The 27,919-nt window shown below is 44.0% G+C and overlaps 1 protein-coding gene across 1 annotated transcript in view; it reads left to right on the forward strand.

Moving 5' to 3' along the window:
* The first annotated feature begins 3,767 nt into the window (after positions 1 to 3,767).
* Positions 3,768 to 27,919, forward strand: part of OSBPL5 (oxysterol binding protein like 5) — a 173,931-nt gene continuing 149,779 nt past the window's right edge. The window contains exon 1 of the mRNA XM_028733327.2: positions 3,768 to 3,797. Within this exon, the coding sequence (XP_028589160.1) occupies positions 3,783 to 3,797 (15 nt within the window). The 5' untranslated portion in view covers positions 3,768 to 3,782. The remainder of the gene's footprint in view (positions 3,798 to 27,919) is intronic.

Below are 27,919 nucleotides of genomic sequence, written 5' to 3' on the forward strand. Positions count from 1 at the left end.
TCAACTCCCCTTCCATTTATCTCATTCTAGGGCAGTTTCAAAGACTTAAATCTCAATCCTTAAACAGTCTTTAAAAAATCTGTGCCCTCAGTGGTGTGTGTGTGTGTGTGTGTGTGTGTGTGTGTGTGTGTGTGAGAGAGAGAGAGAGAGAGAGAGAGAGAGAGAGAGAGAGAGAAGAAGAAGCATACAAACACCCACATGTTATTCTATGGAGTGATGCATGTTCTTGCAAATTGCTTTATGAAGAAGATGGAAGGCCCATCTGTTTTTACAAATCAAGCAGCTATGTGGTTTACCTGTATGTATTTTGGTTGCTGAAAAGATGTCTTTAGTTGTTTCATTTGCTGCTGATTATTTGCACCCTGTCACAGGGCATAGGCATTGATGGACCTTCAGATGGTTTTAGACTACAGCTCTCATCATTCCTGATCATTGGCCACCTTGGCTGGTTGCTGATGGGAGTTAGAGGCCAACATCATCTGGAGAGCCACAGGTTCCCCACCTTTGCTTTAGCCCCACTAGAACTGCATGGTCCATTTGAAGCCAAGTTCAAATGTCCAATATGCATAGCTAAATCAAAGGAGTCAGAATGCCACCAGGCATGATATTCATGAAAAGTACCTGCTGTAGATATTCAAAGAGAATATAGCACTAGCTTTCCCTGATGGTGCCGTGATCAGGTCACCTGCTCAGTGCTAACGTTGTATTCCTAGTTGGGTCTTCTTCATCCCAAGGGACTCCTGTCCCACTTCTGCAGCAGTCTACCCTGCTGCCATCCCCTCCCCCCATCTGCTGTCTAGCTACACAACACTGAAGTGGTCTGTGTATAATTAGAATAGTTAGGTGCTCTTCTGGGCCCAGATCTTCATAACCCTAACCCATGCTAACACAAGTAAAGCCAGGCCAGCTTCAACCAGCAGAAATCTGGTCAGCTCCCACATAGATGTAGGACCATCAGCATTGCTACAGCCAACAGACACCTCTGCTGTCAGCTCACCTGTCTGCCTACAGCTTCCTCTTCTTCCTCTTCCCCCATCTCCTGTACTGAAAAGTTATTAGGTACTGTTGGCCGCAGTTAATGGATTGTTCCAACAGCCAAAGATAGGTTTGATCCACCTCTTATTTATGTGTTGTTTTACTCAGTTTCTGTGTGACCCAGTAAAACAACTGACTAACCATTGGGTCTTCAGCAAGTAACCATCTTTGCAAGCATGGAGACTTGTCAGCTACTGAGGGAGCTTCCTTTTCCACCTTGGGGCTGCCCCCTCCTTTTCTCTGGAAGTTCAAAGATAGTCTGTCCACCCTGTCTGGTATCTTCTGCAGAGCCTGTGTGGAGGCAAGGAGAAGAAACTGATAAAGGAGTATTCTTGTCACAGGTGGAACTGATTAGAGTTTCCTCTCGCCTTATCCACCTCACCAGATGCAGACAAGGTGAAAGGAATCCTTATCTTTAGGAAGCCGACTAATATTTCCTGTGTTTGCCACCTTGCTGCCTCACCTGGGCATGCAAGCACACGCGCATATACGCAGGGACAGAAGAGAGGATAAGCAGTGCACGGATCCATTCCTGAATCTGCATATGGAAGAAATGAGTACAAGGCTAGCTATGCACCTCAGATGGCATGCATCTGTTCACAGGTGACGCGAAAACCGCAGGAAAGTTGAAGTGCCGTTCTAAAAATCATGCTTCTGCAATATCATTGACACATTTAAAAAAATTGTACACAGGCACATTTAAAACTTCCTTTCTGCCTTTCACATCACCAGCAGGAGAGAAGCTCAGAAGCATTCAAGTGGCATGTGTAACATCCATCCCAAGTAGCCATTTCAGTGTGCAAATGATAAAGCCTAGATTCCAGCAGTCAAGCGATGAGCTAACAGCTCTGAATCTCATTGCCCAGTAGGAGTGCAGGGCTTGTAATTGAGAATAAAGATGAGAAAGGTATCACAGCTTCATTCAAAATGGGGAAGAGATGCCACAGATTGCAACAGCATTTCCATTTTGTAATCAACACCTCTGTGACTTGAGCTTGTCTTGGAGAATCACATTGTTTGCATTGGAAGCCTTTACCCCTAGTTCCAAATGAATAAGCCTGGTTGCTGGTAGTTAACCAGAGCCATGGGGAATATAAGGAAGCATGTGAATGCCTGTCTAGCAGCAGTGCGAGATTACGTTTTGCACGTAGCTTCCACTCGGAGGAATTCACCATAACGCTAGACAGATTGCACAAGCATCTTTGCTTGCCTGGTGGAATGATCGCCCCTCTCCTTCCCCCAGTGCACTCTTCTGGGAGTTCTCCTGACCCCCAGAGCCAACTTAGGGGGTACGAGGGGCACAGGAAGAGAAGAGGGAGGAAAGCCCTATTGCACTACTGGCAGTTCTTCTGTGGGCTTCTGCTGGCAGGACTAATGAGTTGAATCCAGTCCAATATAGCTATTTCCTCATGCAATCTGATGCTGTGCCCCCATAACCCTTTGCCAGGGCCAGCGCACCCATAAGACAAAGTGAGGTGACTGCCTTAGGTGGCAGGATCTATGAGGCAGCAGATCCAGCCGCCAAGGAATGCATCAACCAGTGCAGCTGCCGTGGAGTCAGCAACAGCTGTGGCACACTCAGAGGCTGGGTCTGTCTCCTCTCAGCAAACAGGAGGCACGGCTCATCTGCCACTTCTAGGGAGGAAATGGCAGGGACTGCGCCTTCTGGAGTCTTCTGGGCTTTGCACCCTCCCAGCATGATTCAGACTGAGCTGCTTCCCTGCCCCACCACCACAGCCTTTGATTCCCACTTCAAGGAGTAGGGTTGAACTGAATTGGATTCCTCGCTTGTTTCTGATGGAGATCTTCACTCAACTCAACATGGGCTCAAACCCTGAGATGAAAAGTCTCATGCGCTACTGCAGGCATAGGCAAACTCCGGCCCCCCAAATGTTTTGGGACTACAATTCCCATCATCCCTGACCACTGGTCCTGTTAGCTAGGGATGATGGGAATTGTAGTCCCAAACATCTGGAGGACTGGAGTTTGCCTATGCCTGCTCTACTGACTGAACTATGGTGGGAAGCGGATGCCATTTTGTGGGGCACCCCAGGTGCCAAGATGACTTGGGCCAACCTTGCCCTTTGCCCTTGCTCATTGGGGTTTCTGGGGTGCATTTTGTTTGCCTGAAGAGGGAAGACTGTCATGATTATTTATTGTAGTTCTTTATTTCATCAGATGTGTAGAACACTTGAATGTAAGAAAGACCCTCAAAGCAGTTTCTACACATCTGTGGCCCCTTTTAGCAACACACATCAATTTGGGAGGCCCTCCATTTTCAACTCAACACCAGCATCCCCTGGAGTGAAATCTTTGTTCCTGATCTTCACACTGTTTCATGGTGAACCTACACTTCCTGTTTTCACTTTCCACATCCCCAGAAGCTAAGACCTTGCCCTATGCTGGAAAGTCACATGCAGCTCACATTTCTCCACCCAGGTCTGCTGTGTGCAAGACCACAGGTGGATGGAGCGGAGGTGCAAATTCTCACCTTTGCAGGGTACCCAGGCAGCATGCAATGCTCCCCCTTGCACTTTCTAGTGCTGATTTTCCTTATTGGCTAATGCCAGAGCAGGAGAGAGGCACGGTCTCCTGTGGAATGGCAGCTTTGGACAATTTTATTGGCTGATGAATCAGTTCTTCTCTGGCAGCTTTCCAGTAATGCTGGATTGCCTGAGATGGGAAGGAAAAGCAGGTTACTCTGCCTAAGGCTGTGAAAGGATTGCCTGGAGACCAACGCGGCACTCATGCCTTGCTGCACAGTGAGTATATTAAGAGAATATCTCTCTGCATGCCACGCTATCTGAGGATGATTTGCCGAAACCCTCAATTAAACATGCAGCTTCAGCAATCGCTGCTTAACTGCGAAGATGTTCCTGGTTGTCGCTGAGATCGGATTGCTGTTGCAATTGGATGAGTTTGAACGTGGCATTTGGCTCTTCCTCTGGCAAATTCCTTTGCTGCAAGATCCTTCCTGATCTGAAGGCTTATCTGCAAGATGCCAGTTTTGAATAATTTTGTAGCCTTTTCCTCCGTCCCTCCCCTGGAACTCCTACATTATAGGGAGGCAGGGAGGGAACCCTGATGCTTAATTTGAATTCATTTGGGGGATAACTTCTTTTGAAGTTGGAGGGGGCTTTTGGCTGGGGGTGCTTTTGCTATCAGTTGTATAGCAAAGATTAGCTTTCCAGAAGAGTAGAAATAGGGCGGTATAAGAAAGGGAGGAGGAGAGACAGAGCTTTTACTTTTACCAGCCTGGGGAGTGTGCTGTGCTTAAAGGGACAGGATACTGCATTGCACCTAAATTACTTGCAAACAGTTCTCCTCGTGAAGTCTGATGGAAGTGACATCAAAAAGTATTGCTACCTAGGGGGTTAATGGGTCGCTCCCCTATATATGCCTCCCCCAAAAGGGAACTCTGGAGAAGCTTCAAGGAATGCAGCTTTTTCAGACTGCAGTAGCTGTCTAACAAAACCTGCAGTTGAACCTGAGGACCTGCCTGCTTCTCGGAAGTGCTGTTGAATATTTTAAGTTTGGAGCAAGGACTCCTTCCACTGCTAAAACTAACCATGTGAGAAGCTGTGACTTTGGAGTAGATTTTTTGAAACATTAATATTTTATCTCCTGATGTGGTGGAGGGGGAGACTTTTCCAAGTGACTATAGTCTTTGGAAATGGGGGAGTATGTATCTGAGAGACAAGCATCCTTCGTTTAGCAATGGACACCTATGTGGCGAATCATTGTGGACTATATTCTGGGTGTTTTTTGCTCACCAGGGCACTCCCGGGCTTCTGAGGTGCACATTACTATTTTGTGTATTCCAGACGACTGGGAGTTTCTTTGTGTATTATACTTGTGAAGACACTGGTTGGCTCATTTTGGTTGTCTGTTGCCCAATAGAATGAGTTGGTTTTCTCCCATTCTGTGACTCTCATTGTCTGGAGCTGAGTAGGCTCTAGGTCTCTCTGTGTAGATGTCCCTAAGGAGGGACTCATGGCCTTTGGGCTCTAATCTCATCTCCAGAAAGGGTGGCTAGGTCCAAAAGAAGAGAGCTCTTCTACACCTTTAATAGCACACAACTACAAACACTGCAGAAGCCCTTTCCACTTCAGCAGCCAACCACCCTATCCACAGCCTTCTGCTTCTGGCCTTTCCATTGCTCTTAGCCTGCCTCTGTTTTAATCATTATATGCACTTGGGAATTCTGGGTCATAGTTTATGTCTTTGATTATCTCCACCACTGTTGCCTGAGGAATGCCTCTTTCAAAGATACAGTGGTACCTCAGGCTACAGACGCTTCAGGTTACAGACGCTTCAGGTTACAGACTCCGCTAACTCAGAAATAGTACCTCGGGTTAAGAACTTTGCTTCAGGATGAGAACAGAAATTGTGCAGTGGCGGTGTAGTGGCAGCAGGAGGCCCCATTAGCTAAAGTGGTTAGGGTCAGGTTAAGAACAGTTTCAGGTTAAGAACAGACCTCCAGAACGAATTAAGTTCTTAACCCGAAGTACCACTGTACTGCAAAAATGAGCACTGTACATTTTTGAATGGCAGGGACAAAAATAGCCCTGATACAGGAGCCAGCAAGAGTCATCAAATTGTTGATATCCCCATTCCAGTGAAGCTTGGGTATTTTATTTTATTTTAATAAAAGCCTCCATCTCAGTTACCACGTTCTTTGGTACTGCCATTTCATTTATATCATGCTCTCCCTATCCCAAAAATACCTCAAAGTGGCTCTACAAACAGTACATTCATCTTGGCTGCTCCATGGAGCACACAGTCTACATATTTCCCCTCACACCTTCATGTGGTGCCACTCCAGTCCTTTCTGAGCCATGTGTAGGTTTGTCCCAACTGCGTTGGGGATGACACCTCTGCGGAAAGCGCCCTGCTCCCAGGCTTCCCCAACCTTCCTACTTGTAGTGACAATCTCCTGGGAGGTAGATGCTGTAGGCCCAGCAAGCAAGAGTTTCCAGGCCCCCATAACCAGTGATGGACCTTGGCGCTTTCAAATTTCAGTGGTGCCCTGTGAAATGCCAAAATCCGCCAGGCACCCCCCACCTCTTGTGTTCCATTGGGTGTCATAGCTGCAGCACCCGCTGCAGTGCCTCAAAGGCTCAGTGCCCAGGATGACCAAACTGGCCATGATACCCTAAATCCACCTTTTCCATAACCCACTGTATGTGTCACCTTCACCACTAGAAGCTCAATGAGTCTCAGGAGCTGTCCAGCGGGTCAGAAGACATAGTTTCCGCCAGAGAGACAAGCAGTAGCATCAAATTAGTGATGAATGACACATAATCCATGATTACCACTTCATGCTTGAATCAATCAATGTGTTAACTTTTTGCTTTAGTTCCCCCTGCCCCCAATTCTTGTAGTGGCTATTCTTTCCCAAATTGAAATGCATTGCAAAGCAGGAGCACCCACTGCTAGCCAAATGTTGTTTAATATGGCGACCAATAGTGCAGTGATCTTGCTCCAGGATTAGAACCATTGATTGCACAAGACTGGAGCAAGATTGTGTGCCCATCCCCCCCCCCCCCCGATAAGAGCCTGATATTTTTGGCTCCAGTTTTGTGAAATCAATGGTTCTAAGAAGCCGGGCTTTTTTCAGCCTGAACTTGCCTGAACTCTCTCAGGTAGGTGCCATTGCTATTCCAAGAGATCAAGGGAGGCATCATCGTGAGTTCCGGCACCTCTTTTTCTAGAAAAATAGCACTGCAAAGAAGAGATGCCCACTCACAGCAAAATGCATTTGTTTATAAAAAATATTTCCATCCCACCTTTCAGGACCAGCATCCTCACATGACCGCTATATAAAATGCAACAAATTAACTATTTGAAAAATCTAGTTCCACCTTATTAAAACAAGCAGTAAAGATGTCAATAAGATGCAGCGGTTGCTTAAAAAAACAAAATGCGGGTGGATTTGGAAAAGACCCTGGTGTTGGGAAAGATTGAGGGCACCAGGCGAAGGGGACGACAGAGGACGAGATGGTTGGGCAGTGTTATCAAATCTACCAACATGAGTTTGACCAAATTGTAGGAGGCAGTGGAAGACAGGAGTGCCTGGCGTGCTCTGGTCCATGGGGTCACGAAGAGTCGGACACAACTAAACAACAAAATTGAGAGTCAGCTGATCATAGAATGATAGAATTGGTAGGGTTCCTGAGGGTCCTCTAGTCCAACCCTGTACAGTGCAGGAATCTGAAATCAATATCATAAATATGGGTCTGCCACTGGATCCACTGTGTCCCTGATGCCTGCTCACCTTACCTTTCTTATCTAGCCTCTCTTAAAAGATACAACTGTCCCATGCAATAGGCCAGGAGCAAAGGTGTGGGGGTAGGGCAGTAGCAAGATTGGCGCTGTGCAGATGCACTGATAGAGCCAATCTGGCACTCCCTCTGCTTCACCTTCACAGCCCTAAAACTTGCCACTTCCCTGCCCCATCCAGATGAGCCGCACTGGTGTTTCTGTTGGGAGGTCCCATCTCCAGGATGGTGGCTGCTTCTCCAATGGGGTCTGATAAGTGTTGCAGAAATGGGATAGGAATCTACATTTTCACCTGCATCATCTGTGTGTATTGCTCATTTCTGTCACTGGACTTCCCTTTTTAGGGGTTTGGTGTCCTTCCCTGTTTCTGGCTTTCAAAACTCAGCGGACTCTTGTGATTATGGAGAGCGCCTGGAGTGGCTGATGTATATCACTGTGAAACAGCTTTGTCTCTTTAGCCAAATTAGTTTTTTGTAACTGTTCAGAATACTGAGCGTTACATTATTTCATCATTCAAAAAGAAGCGAGAGACACAAAACAGGAAGGAAGACATGTAACCGCATAACTGACAATTAGGAGTTAACCTTGTTTTATAGCAATTTGGACTCTGCAATTAGTTTCATTGATCAGATCTGAAGAAAAAATATCAGCCCATGCATATGCATGCAAGGATAACACTGTGAGGCAGTGTGCTGTGAATATGTATGAGCACATTGTGGGACTGTAATGCAGGGCATGGACTGTCAATACTCTGTTCCAGAGGTGTGATGGGAATACATTAGGCGATGTTAAGATCAAGGTAAGGAAGTTTGTGTATACTCTGAGTGACACACAGACACATAAGAGGCTACTCCATCAATTTGGAATAACAATAAAACCGCTGCTTTCTTGTCTTTGGACAGGATTGGTCCCTCTAGCTCATTATCTTTTACACTGTCTGTGACTGTCTGTGACTGGAACCCTCCAGGGCTTCAGACAGGTGTCTGTTCCTGTCCTACCCGGAAATGCCAGGAACTAAGCTGTGAAAGAATAATAATAATAATTTTATTATTTATACCCCACCCATATCAGCTATTCCGTGTAGATTCCAACACATATAAAAACATAAGGGAAAGAGAAAATTTTGTTGTTGTTTGTTTTAGATTAGATTAGATTAGATTAGATGAATAACCCACCCTTCCCCAGAAGGTCCCAGGGCTGGCTACAGCAACTTGAAACTAGGCACTAAAAACAGTTTAAAATGAATCACAATTGCAGCTAGAGTGGGTCCTGAGAATATATCCCTCAATTACGCAAGCTTAGCCAGTTTTCACTTCCCAAACCAATCTGGGAATAGGAAGATCCAGTTCCTTCGAAATTTGCAGTTCCTTTAATGTTGCGGTACAGTTCTCCAACCACTAAAAATGAACCCCAAAAGCACATGCTAGGAGGAAAGTGTGCACAAACATTATATATATTACTGGGGAGGGGAATTAAAAATGCATTAAAATTAAGAGAAATTGCTTGCAAAAACGTGTATATTGGTAAAAAGTATATATTAGGAGAAATGCACACACAAATGAGTACAAATTTTTGTGTGGATAAGTACAAACCAATGTACAAATGGGGAAGACTGGATTTAAAATTAGTAAATTGAGAATCCAACGTGGACAGTTTTGTTGATGCCTAGATTGAGCTAGGGGTCTTCTACATTGCAGATCCAATGCTGTGCCGCTGTGGCCCTTTCCCATCTCAGAATGTCACCCAGGTGATAGCCTGAGCTGGGCCTGTCATTCAAGGTGCCTACAGCTCTGCTAATGTAAGAAAAACAGATGGCATACCTTGGGTATTGGCCCTATGAGAGTGATGGGGCAACTTGGTGTGGTTCTCACAATGCCACTGCTGGCATGCTAGCCTCTATTGCATCGCAAATATAAACACAGAAAGGGTGGCATTTCCTGTGTTACTGTCAACGCTAGCATAAATTAGTCACAACGATGCACAATAATGCTCCACCTCTTTATATTTCCAGTGTGGTTTTTGTTCTCACTGGGTGCCAAAATTAGTAGGGCTGCTGCCGCTTCATTGTGAACTGTGTGATTGAAGGTTTCTGGAAGTAGGAGAGAGCTTATATATAACTTACTGCTGCATATGTCTGTTAATGATGGCTGTAGAAAGTCTAATTCTGTGTTACGTGTAACACTGCTCATGATCAAACTGGGTAAGAGGAGGGAAAATAATAAGCAGCCAATGTGCTATTGAGTCCAACTGAAATCTAAATATACTGCCTGGATGACTCAGGGTGAAAAAGTTGCTCTGCCGAAAATATAAATGATGAATCCTGGGAATTAAGGAAAGACACAAAGTGGTGCTTTTGTGGGGATTTTGAATCATAATGTGCATTAAAATTCTACTAATGATAATTTACCTAGGTAGCAATATATTATTAAGCAGTGCTTTCATAAATGGTTAATCAAATGCTCTGGATGATTACTGAGAAAAAGCTTAAGCTTCTGACAAATTTTATCCAGTAGATAAAATGAGTTAACAATCACAAAATGTGCGCTATTGTCAGCTAATGGTTATCAGGGATGGAAACTCCCACCTAAAAGGAGATCTTCTTTATCTAATTAAAAGCATTTTAAAGTTGTTACAAAATAGTACTGGCATGAAGTGGGGGGGGGTGACACTCACCACAACATTGAGCTATCCTGTGTGAGAGTCAGTGTCCTGCAGAGGCTAGAGTGTTGGCCTTGGAACTGGGAGAGTGGGATTCAATCCGTACTCAACCCAATGAAGCTCACTGGGTGATCTGGGCCAGCCACTCACTCTTAGCCTTAGGAGCACATAGGATCAGAATAAGAGGAACTACTACTTTCCTTTTTATTTCTTTTCCTGTTTGCTTGGAGCAGAATTGTGACTGTGTAAAACACCAACCCACCCCACTATTTTTCCATGTTATTTTACTCTTCTAAAAATTGCAATATTGTTCTCTGTTAAACACATTGCATTTTACATACATTTCTGTATATGATTATGTTTGGGTGATTTCTCATCGTTTATAATACAAAGCAAAGGTATTTCTTTACCAAGGTTCCAACCCGTAAATTTGCAAAACACGCAGCAGTGACTCCACTTCAACAATGACAGTCTGCTATTCCCATGTAATTTAACTCTCGCTTAGATGGTTTAAATAAAATGTTTTCTAAGGCTGTGGAAATAGCCTGGCTTTGAAATACTTGGTTGGAAGAAAACAATAAGTAAGCTCTGTCTTTGTGTGTTAAGGGTGCGTGTATTAAGTGTGCATCTGTATGTGTGGATGAATGTGCGGTTTGTGCCTGTGTGAGAGGGTGATTATGTGGGAAAGGTGATTATATTAATAACTGGCTCCACCCACTCCCAGCATGCACCACCATCCCACCCCCACTGAGGTGATATGGCCTCAGACTGCCACCGCCAATCTTTATTATTATGGCATGAAGTGAGAGCAGCTTCCATTAAGTCAATTCCACAAAAGTCAGATAACATGAATGATGCTATATAGCAATCATTTTTGGGAAACGTAGACCTGAGGGAAACTTTATGCTTTCCTCCCCAGCTACAATACAGGTGAAGGGGTGTCTCCACCCCCACCATTCAGCGCGGACACTGAGGTCCAGCTCCGAGGGCCTTCTGGTGGTTCCCTCCCTGCGAGAAGTGAGGCTAAAGGGAACCAGGCAGAGAGCCTTCTTGGTAGTGGCACCCACCCCGTGGAACGCCCTCCCATCAGATGTCAAGGAAATAAACAACTACCTGACTTTTAGAAGACATCTGAAGGCAGCTCTGTTTAGGGAAGTTTTTAATGTTAGATGTTTTATCGTGTTTTTAATATTCTTTTGGGAGCCACCCAGAGTGGCTGGGGAAACCCAGCCGGATTTATTATTATTATGAAATAATATTTCATAATATATTATTATATTATTATATTATTATTATGAAAATCCCCAACTCGCTTGACAATTTACATTAGGAGCAGAGCTCCCATTGGCACAAATTGAAATGTTTCCCTAACGTCACCTATTACCAGGAAAGGTAGGGTATTATAACTGAGAAGTGATGGTTCTTCCCTTGCCTTCATGCTGAGGACACCCACCCCACCCCTGATATTTAATTTATCTGAAGCCATGGCGTTGCTAATCACATACGGTAACTTTCATCATCTGTTCATCAATGTATTCAGAGCTGACAGATTAAAGGCCTTGGGAATCTCCATATTTACAAGCGGCTTGACCGCAATGACAGAGTTCCTCAGGCGGTACACATCACCATTGATATTAGCAAACCTGTAGCTGTTAAAGGCCTGCCCACTGAGATCTCGGGCCTGGTGGGAGTTTGACACCTGTGTGTAGCTGTCCTAATGCTGCTGCACCTGTTCATTCTGCTGCAGTCTGGTGCACCATTGCAGCACAACTATAACTGAAGAGTCTAGTGCTATTTACTGGAGGTTTGTGCCGCTATCACGCTAAAAGAAGTCAGGAGCACCCTTATTTCAATATGCTTTGTTACTGCTCCTGCAGTGACCCCTCCTCTCATGGCCACTGTCAATTTTCCTACAGAATTTTTCTACATGTTCAGATTGGGCAGCTGCTATTTTCAATATTTGTGTGGGAAGGAAGGAAGGCCAGAGACAAAAAGTGAGCAGAGCAATGGACGTAAATTTTACTTTTGTACATTAGGCTAGTTTCTACACACACACCTCACACACGTCTGGCTTTGTTCTCCAGCCAGGCAAGCAAGAGGCATTACCACAGAGCAAGGACACATTCCATCTATAAAGGTAAAGGTACCCCTGCCCATACGGGCCAGTCGTGTCCGACTCTAGGGTTGCGCGCTCATCTCGCTTAAGAGGCCGGGAGCCGGCGCCGTCCGAAGACACTTCCGGGTCACGTGGCCAGTGTGACAAAGCTGCAGCTGGCGAGCCAGTAGCAGCACCGCACATGGAAACGCTGTTTACCTTCCCGCTAGAAAGCGGTACCTATTTATCTACTTGCACTCAGTGGTGCTTTTGAACTGCTAGGTGGGCAGGAGCTGGGACCGAACAACGGGAGCTCACCCCGCCGCGGGGATTCGAACCGCCGACCTTACGATCAGCAAGTCCTAGGCACTGAGGTTTTACCCACAGCGCCACCCACGCCCCTATTCCATCTATACTAAAACTCTAAAGGTTAGTGCAGAACAGCTATGGAGTGGCTTGGGAAGACAATGCTGTTGTAATATATAGTTACTGACTCCTATTTTTGTGCATGAAAGGTTTAACATACGGTAAGTCCTGAGCTCATATTGCTCCTTTGTAGCCTTTTATCCCCACCCCTATTTTTTTGCTTTTTGTGCTTCCTGGAACAAACAAGGAGCCATGCAGATAATGACTCCTAGCTGCAAATAAAACCAAGTGAACTGAATATCTGCAAAAGGAGATTTCATAGTCTGCATCATTGCTAACCCAAAGATTGCATGATGCTTTTTGTAAGGAAACAAAGTTCTTTCCTTTTTAAAGTCATTTGGAACGCTTTCCCAAGTGATTTATACTTCTTCACTTTACTGCCAATGGTTGGAGACTTGCTTGCTGCAACTTCTGGAAACTGTGAGTAAAATATTCATTTATTTGCATAGCTAAGTGTCTGTGATTAATTCTACCCTAAGTATTTTTGTGGTGAACGTTTGTTTAAAGGTGGAAGAAGGCAGGTGGAAATCTAACCTCATTTTAATGTGCTTGAAGCAATCCCTGTTGTGCTTAAGTCTGCTACGATCTCTCTCCCAAACCTTTCTCTCTAACAGATGTGTGGCTAGGGTGGGGCATGGCCTTGGAAAAGTCCTGAGGATTCAATAGAGAGAGCCTGAAGTTCGCCCCCCTCTGCCATAGAGGAATAAAATTAGGCTGGATGAAAATAGCAGCCTAAAAGCAACCAGTGTGTGATATTCCAGGAACTGAACTTGTGTGTGCAGGGATGCCCGTGGCTCTTTGCTGCTAGTGTCTTCTGGCTTATGCTGCAGTGGCTCACACAGTAGATGTTGCTGTGGCCTCATTATATATGGCAAGTTGTGTGGTGTATTTGGGATGGGAGGGTGTAATGGTGGTATTGTCACAGAGGCTGGGGTGTGTGTCATTGTCCCTTGCTATTTTGAACTGTGTGTTCTTCCTCTCCTTTTCTAAGCTGGGCAAGTCTAGAACATGGCAGATTTTGCGCTGGGGTAGTGATGGTTCATCTCTCTTCCTGGCATATTGGAACTGAACCTTGCCCTTTTTGTCCCTAGACAAAGTCTTGGTACGCTTATCCTGAGGGAAAATGCAATAGTAAACACTCAGTTTCATTAAAATTGTGGGGTGGAGGATGTGTGGGATCTAAATCTGCTCCTGGATGCATAATGTATGTGCAGAAGCCATACTTCAGGTTTGCATCAGGGAGGTGGGTATTCATGCAAGCATTTCATCTTTCCTTCCAGGTAAACAGTCTGGGGTAGAAGTGGCTAGGGATGCCTTTCAGAAGCCAGCATTGTGATAGCGCTGTGAATTTAATTATGCTGCTCAGGGACCCAAGCCGTCAATGTCAGGGAATGTATCTGAATGTCAACATGCTTGACACTTCATCCTCCAAGATTTAGATGGTATCTTTTCCACCGGCAGGAACACAAGTCTTGAAACAACTCACGATCTAATCTTCTGGGGTTTTCTTCTTTTTCTAAAAGGATGAGGAAATGATACATAGCAGTACTTCGGAGGGTTGCACTCTGGATGCCCTCTATATCGGAATATTCTGTGAGCAAAAATACTTAGCTCAGAATTTAGCTACAAACTATAGGTAGGTTCCGAATGTTTACTTTAACAGAAAAATTCAAAGATTTCTCAATACCACTTATAGATTTTTGAACACTGCATAGAGACTTTTATATATATTAAGCATTATATAAATACTTTTAAACAAATAAATTCCTCCGATGCTCTGAAAAGGCAGAGAACAGCAGAGAAAGGGCCTTTTCTGCAGTGGCTCCCTGTTTGTGGAATGCTCTCAGCAAAGAGGCTCACCTCTCGGTGCCTTCATTACGTATTTTTAGGCAAAAACATTTCTCTTCAACCAGGCCTTGGGCTGGCTAACATTCTATGACTTTTTAAATGTGTTTTGGGGAGGGCAGTTATTGATTGGTTTTTGTTTTTGTTCCATTATGTTCTCATTCTGTATTTTTGTGTTGTGAAGTGCCCTGTGATCTTTGGAATAAGGTTGCTATACAAATGTAATACAGTGGTACCTCAGGTTCAGAACTTAATTCATTCTGGAGGTCCGTTCTTAACCTGAAACTGTTCTTAACCTGAGGTACCGCTTTAGCTAACGGGGCCTCCCGCTGCCGTCGCACAATTTCTGTTCTCATCCTGAAGCGAAGTTCTTAACGTGAGGTACTATTTCTGGGTTAGTGGAGTCTGTAACCTGAAGCGTCTGTAACCTGAGGTACCACTGTAAATAAAAATAAAAATAACTCCTCTGTGGGGCAAACAGGTGGGTGAGATTGGCCACTTTCCAGACTGACATGAGGGTGGGCCCCACTCCCCTATCAATGCTGGCCCATGCCAAGATCTAGCTAAAAAGGTTCCCCACCCTTGTTTTATAGAATAAATTTGACACAGTTGAAAATAATGGCTCTTTTTCTTTTGTGTTCGTTTGGTTTTTGCTCTGTTGCTACTGTGGGGGAAAGAGGTTTGTTCCGTGGATGCTTCTGCGCAGCAATTCATACCACTCAGGGTGAGAGGCTGGATGGTGTGCAGTTGCACTGGAGCTGCAGAGGGAGGGTCCATTGGCAGAGGTGGGGGCCCTCTTTGTATGAAAGACAGAGGCGGGTGGGATATATTGCTAATACCATGGGTTGTGAGGTTTGTTGAATGTCCCATGTATTTGGTAGTATTGGAAATTTTAGATTCTTGTCCTCATTGTAGTTTTGGCTTGTTTGCCTTATGACAGAATTGTTGCTTGTTTTTATCCCCCTCCCCATTCTTTTCTGTTTTTATGATTTTTGTATATTGTTGCATTCTCCCCCACTCCCCCCTCTATTGAATCTTTATTGCCATGTTCTATTGTTCCCCACTCTGGAGTTGAAAATATTCATTGAAAAGCAGGTTCTAAATACTGTCAATAGATAAAGCAGTCAAAATTGCATTGGTGATCTTCCATAGTGTTGCCTTGCAGTGGTACGTATGGAGCATAAAATATAAATTTCAGTATTCATGTACAGCTTCTGTAGCAACAGACTAATCCATAGAAATGGGAGCTATTGAGGCATGGAGCGATTTTAACTACTTCTGGCATGCAGACATTTGGCTTTGAACTCTTTTCAATCAGAGATTGTTTAAAGAGATTCCTTCAAATTAATTGATAGCTAGATTGAAGCTATCAAGAGTAATATATTCACTTGGTGTCCACACTATCGATTTTGTTCCATTAGCAAGCTAAGCATTATATATTAATGGACAGAAAATCTCCATCTTTGGTTGCCTGATTAAAAGAATTGCAACCTAAATGGAGTGTTGAAGCCCAGCTCAGCTGATCTATTGTTATGTTATTCTTTGGATGGGGAAGTGTGCAGGTCATAGTAGCTTCAGTGAATTGTATGGTTTCCCCAAACTGATCTACAGAAGTTAGTATCACAAACATGATGCACGTATGCCAATGGCTCTGTGGCTTCCTAAATGACCAAAAGATCTGCCTTGCGTTTATCATTAGTGCAACGCTCTTTAATGCCCCAGTCTAGTACCGGCACTGCCATTTCCTGTATCTAAGTAACGTACAGACTAAGGTGCCTGTTAAGTTGTGGGTGAACATATCAGACGAAACAGTGATTCTTCAAACAGCCCTTGTTTATTCACAGGCCCAGAACAGAACTGGGCTGAAGGGTTCAGCCAGCCTGCTTATATAGAGCTCCACTACAATGCAACTGTAACAACTTTCTGTAACTCTCCAATCACTGAAAGTCACTTTCAATTCCTTATTTGCATATGTGGACCTGAGTGAAAACTATCTACAGTATCCCCCTGCTGGCCCAGGGTGAGAACTTCAGTACATAACAGTGCCTTTGCTAATTTTGCTCTGTGGCAAGACAGGATTGGCCGCTTTTCTGCTGTAAAAAGTGCTTCTTTGTTCATTTGTTTTTAGAGTTACACAGTTCATAAAGTTAGGAATGCTCTTGTGTAAATGTCAGATTACTTTTTCAGCTACACCTTCTCGGGGGCCCACTGTTATCCTTGTGGGGAATGAGGGTCATTTGTTTCCTAGAGCTGCTAGGGTGCAGTACCACATTGACAAAGAGGCACTCCCTGAAGAGCTACTCTCACAGGGCCAAGAATCTTGGAGGGGGTCACCAACCATTTTAGATCAGTGGGCAGACTTAGAATTTTGAGAAAGTGCTGTGGGCGCCAGCGATAATATGGCTGCCATGGGTGTGTGGCATAAGACAAAGTGAGTAGAAAGCACACTGAAGGAGTAGGAGGAAGAGACAGAACCACCAAAATATGTGGGTAGGCTCTCCCATCAGCTGCCACATCAATGGGCGGAAAGGCAGCTACATCAGCTACCACCTTGCTCACTCAGAGAGAAGCACTTTGCATCTCTCCTTTGTTCAGAACAGATGGCAGGATGGTTGTCCAATCCTGGCATCCAGTGGAATGTTAGCATGTTTAAACGGATATGTTTAGCGTAGAAGAGTCTGAGCGAGTGCAAACAGGAAGCTCAAACAGGCTCTTGTGCCCTGTGGATTGTTGGGGTGACATTTACTGATAACTTTTGCATGTGCCATTGGAGGTCCTAGCTGGCATGCTGGCACCTGGGGGTGCCCTGCTAGCAGCTCCTGCCTACAGGCTATGTGCAGTAACTGCTGGCTCATCAGAAGAGGAACAACAAGGCTCAGGAGAAGGCATGAAGCAGACACACACATGTTGGCATCATGACCATAACACAGACCGCAGGTGTGCTGAAGTCAGGTTTCTCATGCTGTCCATGAATACATACTGCAAGGAGCAGAAGTCTGTAAAGCTTCTTCGAATCAATACTGGAGTCTTCCCCAAATCTAATGATGTGACAGTACTACCAAGTATTGTGTTTTGTTTTGTTTTTGTAATTTGCAGACTTATAAATGAATAATTTGAATGATTGACAGCTATCTGGACAATGATTGACGAGTCAACTGATTAAGGAGCTGCACACACACACACACACACACACACACACATGGATTAAGCGTCATTCTTAGTGCAGGTGGTGGAGAGTGGTCTTATGGGGATTGCTAGGCTTTCTTGTTAATCATTTTATACTGCTGTTTGAGTTTCACCACCATAGTGGTCCATAAGAAGTCACTTAGCCTCTAAAACTGCCAACAAGGCATCTAAATATTTTATAACCAGAATATTTCTCCAAAGAGTACAAAGATGTGTTGCTGGTTGCAACAGTGACAGATTAGTGTGCTGGCCTTTTGCTGTGAAAACAGCAAATCCTAAGCTCTTGAATCATTTAAGAAATGTCCTTAATTTGTTTCACTTGCGTATTTCTCTGCAACAGATAGGTAGCATCTTCCTTAAACAGTGAGACTTCCTTAAAGAGGTGAATCTTCAGCTGTTCTTACCATTTAGAGACTATTAAAAGTCCTTAATACTGTATGTGTCATGTCAGTCAACTCTATAAGACCGATCATCATTATGCTATAGATATGTGTGTATATACTGGGCTAAGTCCAATAGAGAAATTTACTTGCCTTATTCAGTTATTTATTTATTAAATTTAGATCTCACCCTTCCTCCCAAGTCAGCCTAGGCCAGAAAGAACAAGTACTGTATTTAAAAAAACAAAAACGGTTCCGGTGCAGCTGCAGAATGGAAAGATCTCAACTTAAAAGGTTTTCAGTAGGCGTCAAAAAGTCAACAGAGACAGTGTCAAATATTCAAGGGGAGGGCAGTCCAAAGGGCAGGAGCCACAACCTGGAAGACTCAATTGCTGCATTGTGCAGAACAGAACTCCTGATAAGCTGGTATCTGCATGAGGCCCTCGCCAGCAGAGTGCAGTGATTGATGGGGTATATAAAGAGTGAGGCTGTGTTTCGAGTATCCTGCTCCCAAACTGTATGGTTCCCAGAACAAGAATATGTGAAGTGAAACACAGCTATCCTGCAAAATTCACAGTCTCTAACATTTTACAATGCAATTCACCATCCAGACAATTGTGTACCAAAAAGTGTACATTAGGGGAAAGCGTGCCTAAAAAAATCACATATTAGTGAAAATAACCTACAAATATGTGTTCTATTAAGACAATTTGCTTGCTCAAATTGCACACTAAAACGGCATTTATTTTTTAAAATGCAGATTAATTCATAAATATGGAGAATTTAAAATGGGAAAGTATGAGAAATTGAGAGAAACCAAAGTTGATAACTATGTCCATCTCAATTTATGTATGGATGGCCTCTGAACTGTGAAAATGGCTTTGTGCACTGTGCCAAATAGGAAGCATCCTCTTTGGAGTGTATAATCTGAGTGATCTTGCCAGGAGTTTTATTTTGCTTCTGACACTGCACTGCACTTAGCAACACAAAGTCTAATTTTAGAAGTTGCAAGTCAGGTTTGTGAAAAGGACCGCCCCCCTCAAAGAAAGCAGAGATAAATGAAAGACATCTCTCCCAACCCAAGCCAGTTTAAAGAGGTGATGTACACATCACTAAATAAGGCAACAATTCACGACTTATTGCTCATTGAAAAGTACTGTTAATATTGGGGGGCACAGAAGCTCTATTTCTGGTGGTTGATTCACACGTTCTAGTCACCACTCAATGTCACAGTCATCAAGTGCTGAAAAAAAACACCCACAAAAAGTTAAAGGAAGCACAGTTCTTGGAACGTCTTCTTAATCTTGAGCAATACACGAAGACCTCCCTTTGTTTGTTGTCGGTGCCAGGCTATTTTGCACCCTAGGCAAGACTAACTACTTGCACCCCTTTTAGAAAAAAAAATGAAAAGCTTAAAATTTGAAACTGCTAAATTTATTTTAAATGGTAAGAATAAGCAATACAGTACAACAATCGTGACACTTAACATATTAGCACCTCCTGGACAAGTCATGATGGCTGCTGGCTGCTTTGGCATTTGCCCCGAGTCTGTAAAGACGGCAGGGCTCTACAGATGTGTTGTAAGTTTATGCGTTTCTTTAATAAAGCACCTGAACTGCTTTATTCCATTTTTGTCATCCTCCTTTGGTATCCCTCCATCAAACCACTCACACAGGCAGTGGCGTAGCGTGGGGGGGCAGGGGGGGGCAGCCGCACCGGGCGCAACATCTGGGGTTAGGGCAAATCCACGGGTTAGGGGGTGCAAATTACTTGCCTTGCCCTGGGTGCTGACAACCCACGCTACGCCACTGCACACAGGCCTTCCTTTGGGCCTGAGGATCAGGACGCCTCCATGTTGCATTTATTCTTGTGCTTTTAGTGAGACTGTTTTGTGCATTACCGCATGTACCAATGGCTGGCTGCTACTTGTCAGCACAGCCACCCATTTCATGCATATTTTCATGCATTCAGAAGCAGGCTTTCTGTTGAACTCTCCAAACTCCAGGGCACCATTTGTAGGGACAGAGCTGAGTGTTTGCATCATTGTCTTCCAGCAGGTGTCACTGTAGGTCAAAACCTTTTATTGGCACAGAGTATCCTTGTGAACTTTCCCAAGAGGATTTAGGCATGCTCCTAAATGCATTTTCACTATTGCACAAGCCTCTTTCAAGATGCAGATTAGGAAGAGAGGGATACAGGAAGCTGCTTATAGCAAGACAGATCATTATCATTGGTTCACCTAGCTAGATGGAATAGCAGCCGCTTTTCCAGGGTTTCAGACAAGGGACATTCCCAGCCCCTGTGTGCTTGTTTGATAATTGAAAACAACATACAAGATGCATTATATTAGGAGAAATTGCTTATTGGCAGAATTTTTTACTGAACTGCTGAGGACTTTCATCGGGATTTATTTTTTAAAAATAAAATAAAAATAAAAACCACAGATTTCTGCAGAAATATGGAGAAATATGGAAAAATTTAATTTTAGACTGGAGAGAAACTGAGAGAACCAAAACTGAGAGATCTTCCAGGATTTCCCTACTCACAACATGTAAAGACACAATCTATAACAACACTGCAAACCATAACATGAGCTGCACTGAGTAATCTCAAAAAAGACTGTTGTAGCAGCTGTTAAAAACAATATAAGCAGACTAAAATAGAACAAATATAAAAGCAGACAGCAAAAACAACAGTTTTGAAAGAAATGCAACAGCAGAAAAAGCAGCTTGGAATTGTGTTTTTGTTTGCTGAAACCTCCAAAGCCTGTTCTAAAAAATTGTCAGTGCAGGGGCCACATGTACCTGTCAAGGGCAGGATTTCCATAGGCATTGGGCCACCACCGAAAAGGCCCTCTCTCTTGTGCCTGCCAATCTAATACTTCTTAGTGGTATCCCCATAAGGAGGGCCTCAGAGGCTGGTTTTGGGCTTGGCAGGCTCATAGGCAGGTGGTCTTTCAAACAGCAAAACCTTAAACTCTTAAGGGCTTTAAAGCACTTCAAATTGTGGACAAGAGTGGTTTGCAATATTTCATTGATGCCTACAGAGAATAATGGCGGAGGAGGGCTGGAGAGAGATAATCATTCCATTGGGATGCCTGAAATAGTATTTTTTTTGGGGGGGGAGATCTCTTGTTTGAAACATGTTGTCAGGTGTATAAAGTAATCTGCCGCAGCAGCTTTTGCAGTAAGAGAGGTCCCCCAGCCAAGGTTCGATGGCTGGAAAGTTGCCATTTAACCCCCCCCCCCCGCATTGTGATCTGTGGAAATAACCCCCCTCAGAGCTTGTCCACTCACTTTGTATTTATCCACATTTTGACTTCAGCCACTAATCTGCTGCAGACTTCAGCCTTTGGCTGGGGGTTAGCAAGATGGCATTGTAGCTGGCTAACATCTGTTTCAGCTTTCATTCTCCAAGAATGCAAGCATTAATCATTACAAATGGAGTGTGAAATGGAGAAGGAGGGGGGGGGTAGAAGGGTTTGAATGCACATTTTATTCTGAGCATTGTGAGATCAACATCTTTCAGGGCTCTGGCCAAATGGAAGCTGGAAGTATAACACAGTGGATTTTGTCAACAATCCCTTGGCTTAAAGGCTGCGATGTTTTCCATCCAAGAGAGATCCTTTCCTGCACTTTATGATGTTGATATGCAGCGTTGCTCACCACATTTGAGCAGACCTTTTCAGGGCAAATGAACAAACGCATACAAGTTTCTTAGAATAACTTCAAGCTTGGGTGCCAAATGTGCCCCCCTCCCCAGCTCTTTATGCAGTCCCTGGGACTCCCTTTAGGCCACTTGCACTGTGGTTGAGCCTCTGGCTTGCTTAGATGAAGAGAGATGTGTATATAAACTTCTGGTTTATATTGTACAAAGGTAATAAGCATATCTATTCCTCACAAGGGAACGTGGCCCCTGGAAGGTTCTCTGCAGCACAATGTGGCCCCCAGACTGAAAAAAGACACTTCAAAATAATATTTTCACCATTCTGCGTTTTTCATGCCCATTAGCACACAATGTGCTCCTGTTCTGAACAGCTTCTCTAGATTAGTTAAAATAAAATACTCAGATTGCAGCCCATTGGCATGTTGTAAAGGCTTCATGCAAATAATGACAGGCATGACCTCATCTAACTTCTCCCTGACCTGCCGCTGCTCCTCTTCCCATCTTGCTCCCATTTTCAAATACTAATCTATATCAGCTTCTGCAGTCAGCAAAGGCTTGGGAGGGCAGGCACCAGCCAGCTGGCAGCCTTACAAAATGAGGGGGAGACTTGGATTTGAGACTGAACTACAGAAGAATGGGGGGATGATCAAAATAATGGAACAGGGTGGAGATGCTTAAAGAGGCTGGAAAGTGGGTGGTCCAACAATTACTGTCCATCACCCAGTGCTGGAACTCTGGATCCTTGTTGCTTTGATACTTTATGGATCCACTGCCAAGCCTGTTCCAGGGCTTTATGGTTTAAATATGCAAAGGGCTAAATTACTAACTGCTGGGAAACCTGCCCTGACCATCTTCAGTCATAAGCCAGGGCAAAAATAAGGAATGCTGCACCAAAACCTGTCCTTGACTCCCTTTCCCAGCAAGAGAGGCTTTAACTTTTCTGCCTCCTTCTCAGGGTGCTTTACAATTTCTTTATACTTTCTTCCAAAGTAGAGTGTGGGTTGACACTCCTTTAATGTTAAGAAGTGACTGTGGGTAATTTTCTTGTGCTTTCTTTCCAGTAATTCCCCCAGCACTCTGCAGTGTGCCTGGCTGTCCACACTTCTTAATCTGAAGAAGCCCCTTGGGAGGAGTTGGCCGCAATGCCTTCCCCCTGAGCTTTAATTGGCATGTGGGAAGCCAGGAAAGCTGACCAATGTGTAACTGAGACTGTAAAGGTAAAGGTAAAGTGACCCCTGACCATTGGGTCCAGTCGTGAATGACTCTAGGGTTGCGGTGCTCATCTCGCTTTATTGGCCGAGGGAGCCGGCGTACAGCTTCCGGGTCATGTGGCCAGCATGACTAAGCCGCTTTTGGCGAACCAGAGCAGCGCACGGAAACACCGTTTACCTTCCCACTGGAGTGGTACCTATTTATCTACTTGCACGTTGACGTGCTTTCAAACTGCTAGGTTGGCAGGAGCAGGGACCAAGCAATGGGAGCTCACCCCGTCGAGGGGATTCGAACTGCCGACCTTCTGATCGGCAAGTCCTAGGCTCTGTGGTTTAACCCCAGTGCCACCCGCGTCCCTTTTAACTGAGACTGGTACTTATTAATTATTATTATTAACAACAATAAATTTATTACTTTTCACAGAAAGTGACCCAAAGCAACTTACAGTTCTGTATTTAAGCAAAGTTCTTCTTTTTACCTTTTTTTAAAGCAACTTTCCCACACTTTAAAAGACATCACTTAAAAACAGGTAGGCAGTTTCCCTACCTTCCTATGCTTCCAAGAAAAGCCCAGCAGAGATGTCATGGGGTTTTCAGGAAAGGTGAGCACCTAGGAAGGCTGCAAAGTCCAGACCATCAGATAAATGGTTTCCAGACTGAAAAAAAGGCACTCAGATATTCCTTGGCTTACTTTGAAAGTAAAGGAAACACAACAAAACCCCACCCTTGAGAATTTTGAACAAACTTTTACCCTTTGATAATTTTCAAATGCATTTTTTCCCTCATTAATCAATGAAGAATGGTACAGAAACAAACAAACAAACAAACAAAAAATGGGGACATTTTCTACATAGCTCTAATAATAGGGTTATGAGTAATGGGCTGACCATAATTTTATAGGGTTAGGAAATCAGATGGGACCTTTTATATTTGTTTTGTTGACTCTATTTATGTGTTGCCAGAATTCTTTAATAGTAACTGCTTTTACATCACTAGGCAACAGTTAATTTCCCTGCAATTCTAGTGTTAGATACATTGGAATCAACAGCCTATGCTCATTGCTTTTCTTAAGGAGCTTATACAATCAGCTTTTGAGCTGGTAAAATCAGCTTTAGAGATCAACAGAAAAGTATCAATAGGCTATGGACACATCATCCTCTCACTTCCCCTTGATTTTGTTCTTTTGAGATATTCTCTTTGCTATGACCAACTGTGAAACTATTATTATTATTATTATTATTATTATTATTATTATTATTATTATTATTTATTATTTGTATACTGCCCTTCATCCAAAGATCACAGGGCAGTTCACAACATAAAAATACAAAATAAGAACACATAATAAAATGGGCAGAGCATTTCACAAATGGGGAGCCACTGCAGAAAAGGCCTGTTCTCGTGTTGCTACCCTCCAGAACTTTCATGGAGGTGGCACACCAAGAAGGGCCTTTTTTTTATTTTTTTAATCCAGGCTTTGGGCTGATGAAGTTTTTACTTCTCACGTCCCTCTGCGATATATTCAAATGTTGTTTTGAATTGTTTTGTGTAATATTATTGTGGTGAGTCACCCTGGATGCCCTTCCTTGGGAGGAAGAGCAGGTTATAAACTTGACATAACCAATAAACAGAACATGTTAAGGGTCTGAGGTATGTTTTGCTCTTCTTGTTTTTTTCCTTAGCCCATGCCATTTGCATTTGTGAGGTGAATATGTCTTGCTGCATTCTTGATGCTGCTTCCTTTGTGCCTGTTTATGGGAAGCAGACTCTCCAGCCAAGCAAAATTCCTTTATAAATATTCATTGGAGATAGTGACTGCTTGTGGTAGCAGCAGCTGTAGAAGAGAAAAAAATGGCCAAAGAGCAAAAAAAAAAACCAAAAAAAAAAAAAACCCCAAAAAACAAAACCAAAACAAACCCACTGAATTACATGGTCCAGCATTCACATACAGTTCTTCTTGAACACTTTCCGTCTGAGAGCTGAAGAATGCCACTTGAAATATACTCGGAGTCGAGAGTGGATTTCATGCTCTTTATTCAGCTCATAAGTGGTGAGGAGGAATGGAAGTTCCCCCATAATGTCTGCTTTATATACATTATTTACACAATGGGCCCCACGTGATTGGCTAATTCCGGGATTCACCTGTAGGCCAATCAGGTTGCGGATTCACGTCCACCTGGAGCTAGATTGGGTGGCTCCTGTGGACCAATCAGACTGCTGCATTCTGGATCCTATTGTTCTAGGACCAATCAGACTGCTGCATTCTGAATCCTATTCAACTCAGTACATAACACCACTGCATAGAATTTGTTAGGCTGTTTTGCACGTCACAGAATTTGGTCCCACAAGAGGTGGTGATGTCCACCAACTTGGATGGCTTTAAAAAAAAGAAAGAAAGACAAATTCATGGAGGGCAGGCTACTAGCCATGATGGCTATGTTCTACCTTCCCTGTTGGAGCCAGTATGCCTTTGAATACCAGTTTGAGGGGACCATGAGTGGGAAGGGACATAGCTCAGTGGCAAAGCATCTGCTTTGCATGCAGACGGTCCTAGGTTCAATCCTCAGCATCTCCAGATAGGGCTACGAAAGACTACCTGCCTCAACTCCTGAAGAACTACTGCCATTCCGTGTGGACGATGCTGATTTCTGTATATAGTAGCTTCCTATGAATGGAAAGAGCGCTGTTGCACTCCTGTTGCACTTGCAGGATTCCCATAGACCTTTGGCCAGATCCAGCAGTGCTCTTCTTATGTTCCAACCACTTTCCTATGGAATTTATTTGATAAAGGATAGATGAGTGCTATTTTTCTAGAAAAAGAGGTGCCAGAACTCGCCATGAATGCCTCAGAAACGGCGCCCACCTGAGAGGTGCTGGAACTGAGTTCTGGTGAGTTCCTGCTGGGGGGAAAATCACAAATAATTTGAAACATTTAGAGATCTTCATGGTAATCTTTTCAGACATCACATTAGCCCTGTGCCGCATTTCATCCTTCATAAAACTTGAAGGTCAGATGGCTGGAGATTCAGGATCATGCCCAATGGTGTTGGCTGCTTGCCGTGCTTAACCTCCAAGTGCTGGAGGATGACATCTTCACTGGAGAACTGCATCTGCACACACCTGCTAATGCACAAAAGATGCTCATTCCCAATAGGCAATCCCTACCATTCAGTTTTTTTCAAGGATGTGGTCTGTGTGTACAAAGCCTACATCAGATGGTCCCTGCACAGATGACATCACCAACGTGTGGAGGTCAGGTGAGGGGAAATTGTGGTAGCAGCTACGTTCCTGACACTCACCACCACCACCCAACTTTCAGCAGTTTGCAGAATTCCCACATGCCTTGTGAGTTAGTCCTGTGCTACGACAAGCACAGCAAGAGAAAGTTGCCATCCCAAGTGCTCCAAATCATGAGTGGCACACTGTCCCCTCCAAATGGTGACAAGAAATAATATGCTTCATCAGAGCAGCTTTGCTTGTTAAAGTAAAAGCTCCTGCCCTGAAAAAGGTGGTGCTGTGGTCTAAACCACAGAGCCTAGGGCTTGCCGATCAGAAGGTCGGCGGTTCGAATCCCTGCGATGGGGTGAGCTCCTGTTGCTCAGTCCCAGCTCTTGCCAACCTAGCAGTTCAAAAGCACGTCAAAGTGCAAGCAGATAAATAGGTGTTTCCGTGCACTGCTCTGGTTTCGCCAGAAGTGGCTGAGTCATGCTGGCCACATGACCCAGAAGCTGTACGCCGGCTCCCTTGGCCTGTAAAGCGAGATGAGCGCTGCAACCCCAGAGTTGTTCACAACTGGACCTAATGGTCAGGGGTCCCTTTACCCTTTACCTTTACATTCTTGCAGCATAGGGTTCTCTTCTTATGTAAGGCAGACAAATGAAAGAGATTTCACCTGAAGTTTGGTCAGTTTCATTCAGAGAGTTTCACTGCAGAGAAAGATAATGTAAACTCTTCCATTTTTCTGACACACAAGCTTATATCAGGCACAGGGAACCTCACTGTGGGATGGAAGCAAAAGCAGCGCCCCACCCCCCACCCCCAGGCATCACTTCCTGGTCCTCAGGCCTCCCTCCAGGCCAAAGACTCTCACTATCCACATTCATCGCCTCCTTTTTCTGCATCCTCCTTGAGCGTTTTTAGCCTAGCTGGAATGTGTCCTTAAACTAATGTTCCAAGGAACCTTAAGAAACCTCCTGGTGGGAAAGAAATAACCACTTCAAATCAGGATTACATAAGCATCCCTTTACTGAGTTTCTACCTTTAAAAACAAAAAACCCCACAGTTTTGTAGGTGTCTCTCTCTTCTTCTTTTTTGTAGAGAAGAAAAAAGTTTCTTCAGAATGCCCTTCAAGTACATTGTGCCAGCTGCTAAAGCTATAGGAAGGCTTTTGTTCTGCTCACTTACATAACTGTGTCCAGAGGGGGAGTCGTGCTCGTCTGCTGCTGCAGAAATGACAAAGAGTCTTGTGGCACCTTAAAGACTAACAAATTTAGCATGGCGTAGCTTTTGTGCATATCAAGAGATCTGAAGGGAATTCTGTGAAAAGCAATTCAGAGAAACGGAAGAACAGTATATGATCTCAACTCTTGGCATTCTGCGGTGTGAGGCACAATATTGTCCCCAAATTAGCATTGACTGAGTCACATTTTCCCCTCCCCAGTAACTATGGGACAATGTTTATGTTCCTGGGTGCCCTAGTTGATCCTTTCTTAGGACCATCTCTGGCTACTCTGTCACGATGAGGGCAGCAAGAACTGTTTCTCAGGGCACAGGGCTAGGACCCATCAGAAAGGGGAAAATATATATCTTCTAAAGGTAAGGAGATAATTTTTATATTAAGTTTTCAAACTGTCTTACACTTCTCAGAAAGAACACATGTAATTTAAACAGTTCATTCACTCTCAATTTTCTCTCCTTTCCCCTTTCTCTATTTTTGGTTTGAAAGACAAGGAAGTCATGCTGTGTGAAGTAAACATTTGCCTGCCCTAAAAATGTCTCCTGTACAATTTATCTCAGGTGAATATAAACTTTGTGGCTGTTTAATTCAGAACATACCCTAGAAAACTGCTTTGTCTGCAGCTTCATTGTAAGCTCCACAGAGCAGAAGCTGTTACTGTTGACAAGGAAACACAAAC

This window comes from Podarcis muralis, chromosome 1, assembly GCF_964188315.1.
Source record: "Podarcis muralis chromosome 1, rPodMur119.hap1.1, whole genome shotgun sequence".
Taxonomy (NCBI): domain Eukaryota; kingdom Metazoa; phylum Chordata; class Lepidosauria; order Squamata; family Lacertidae; genus Podarcis; species Podarcis muralis.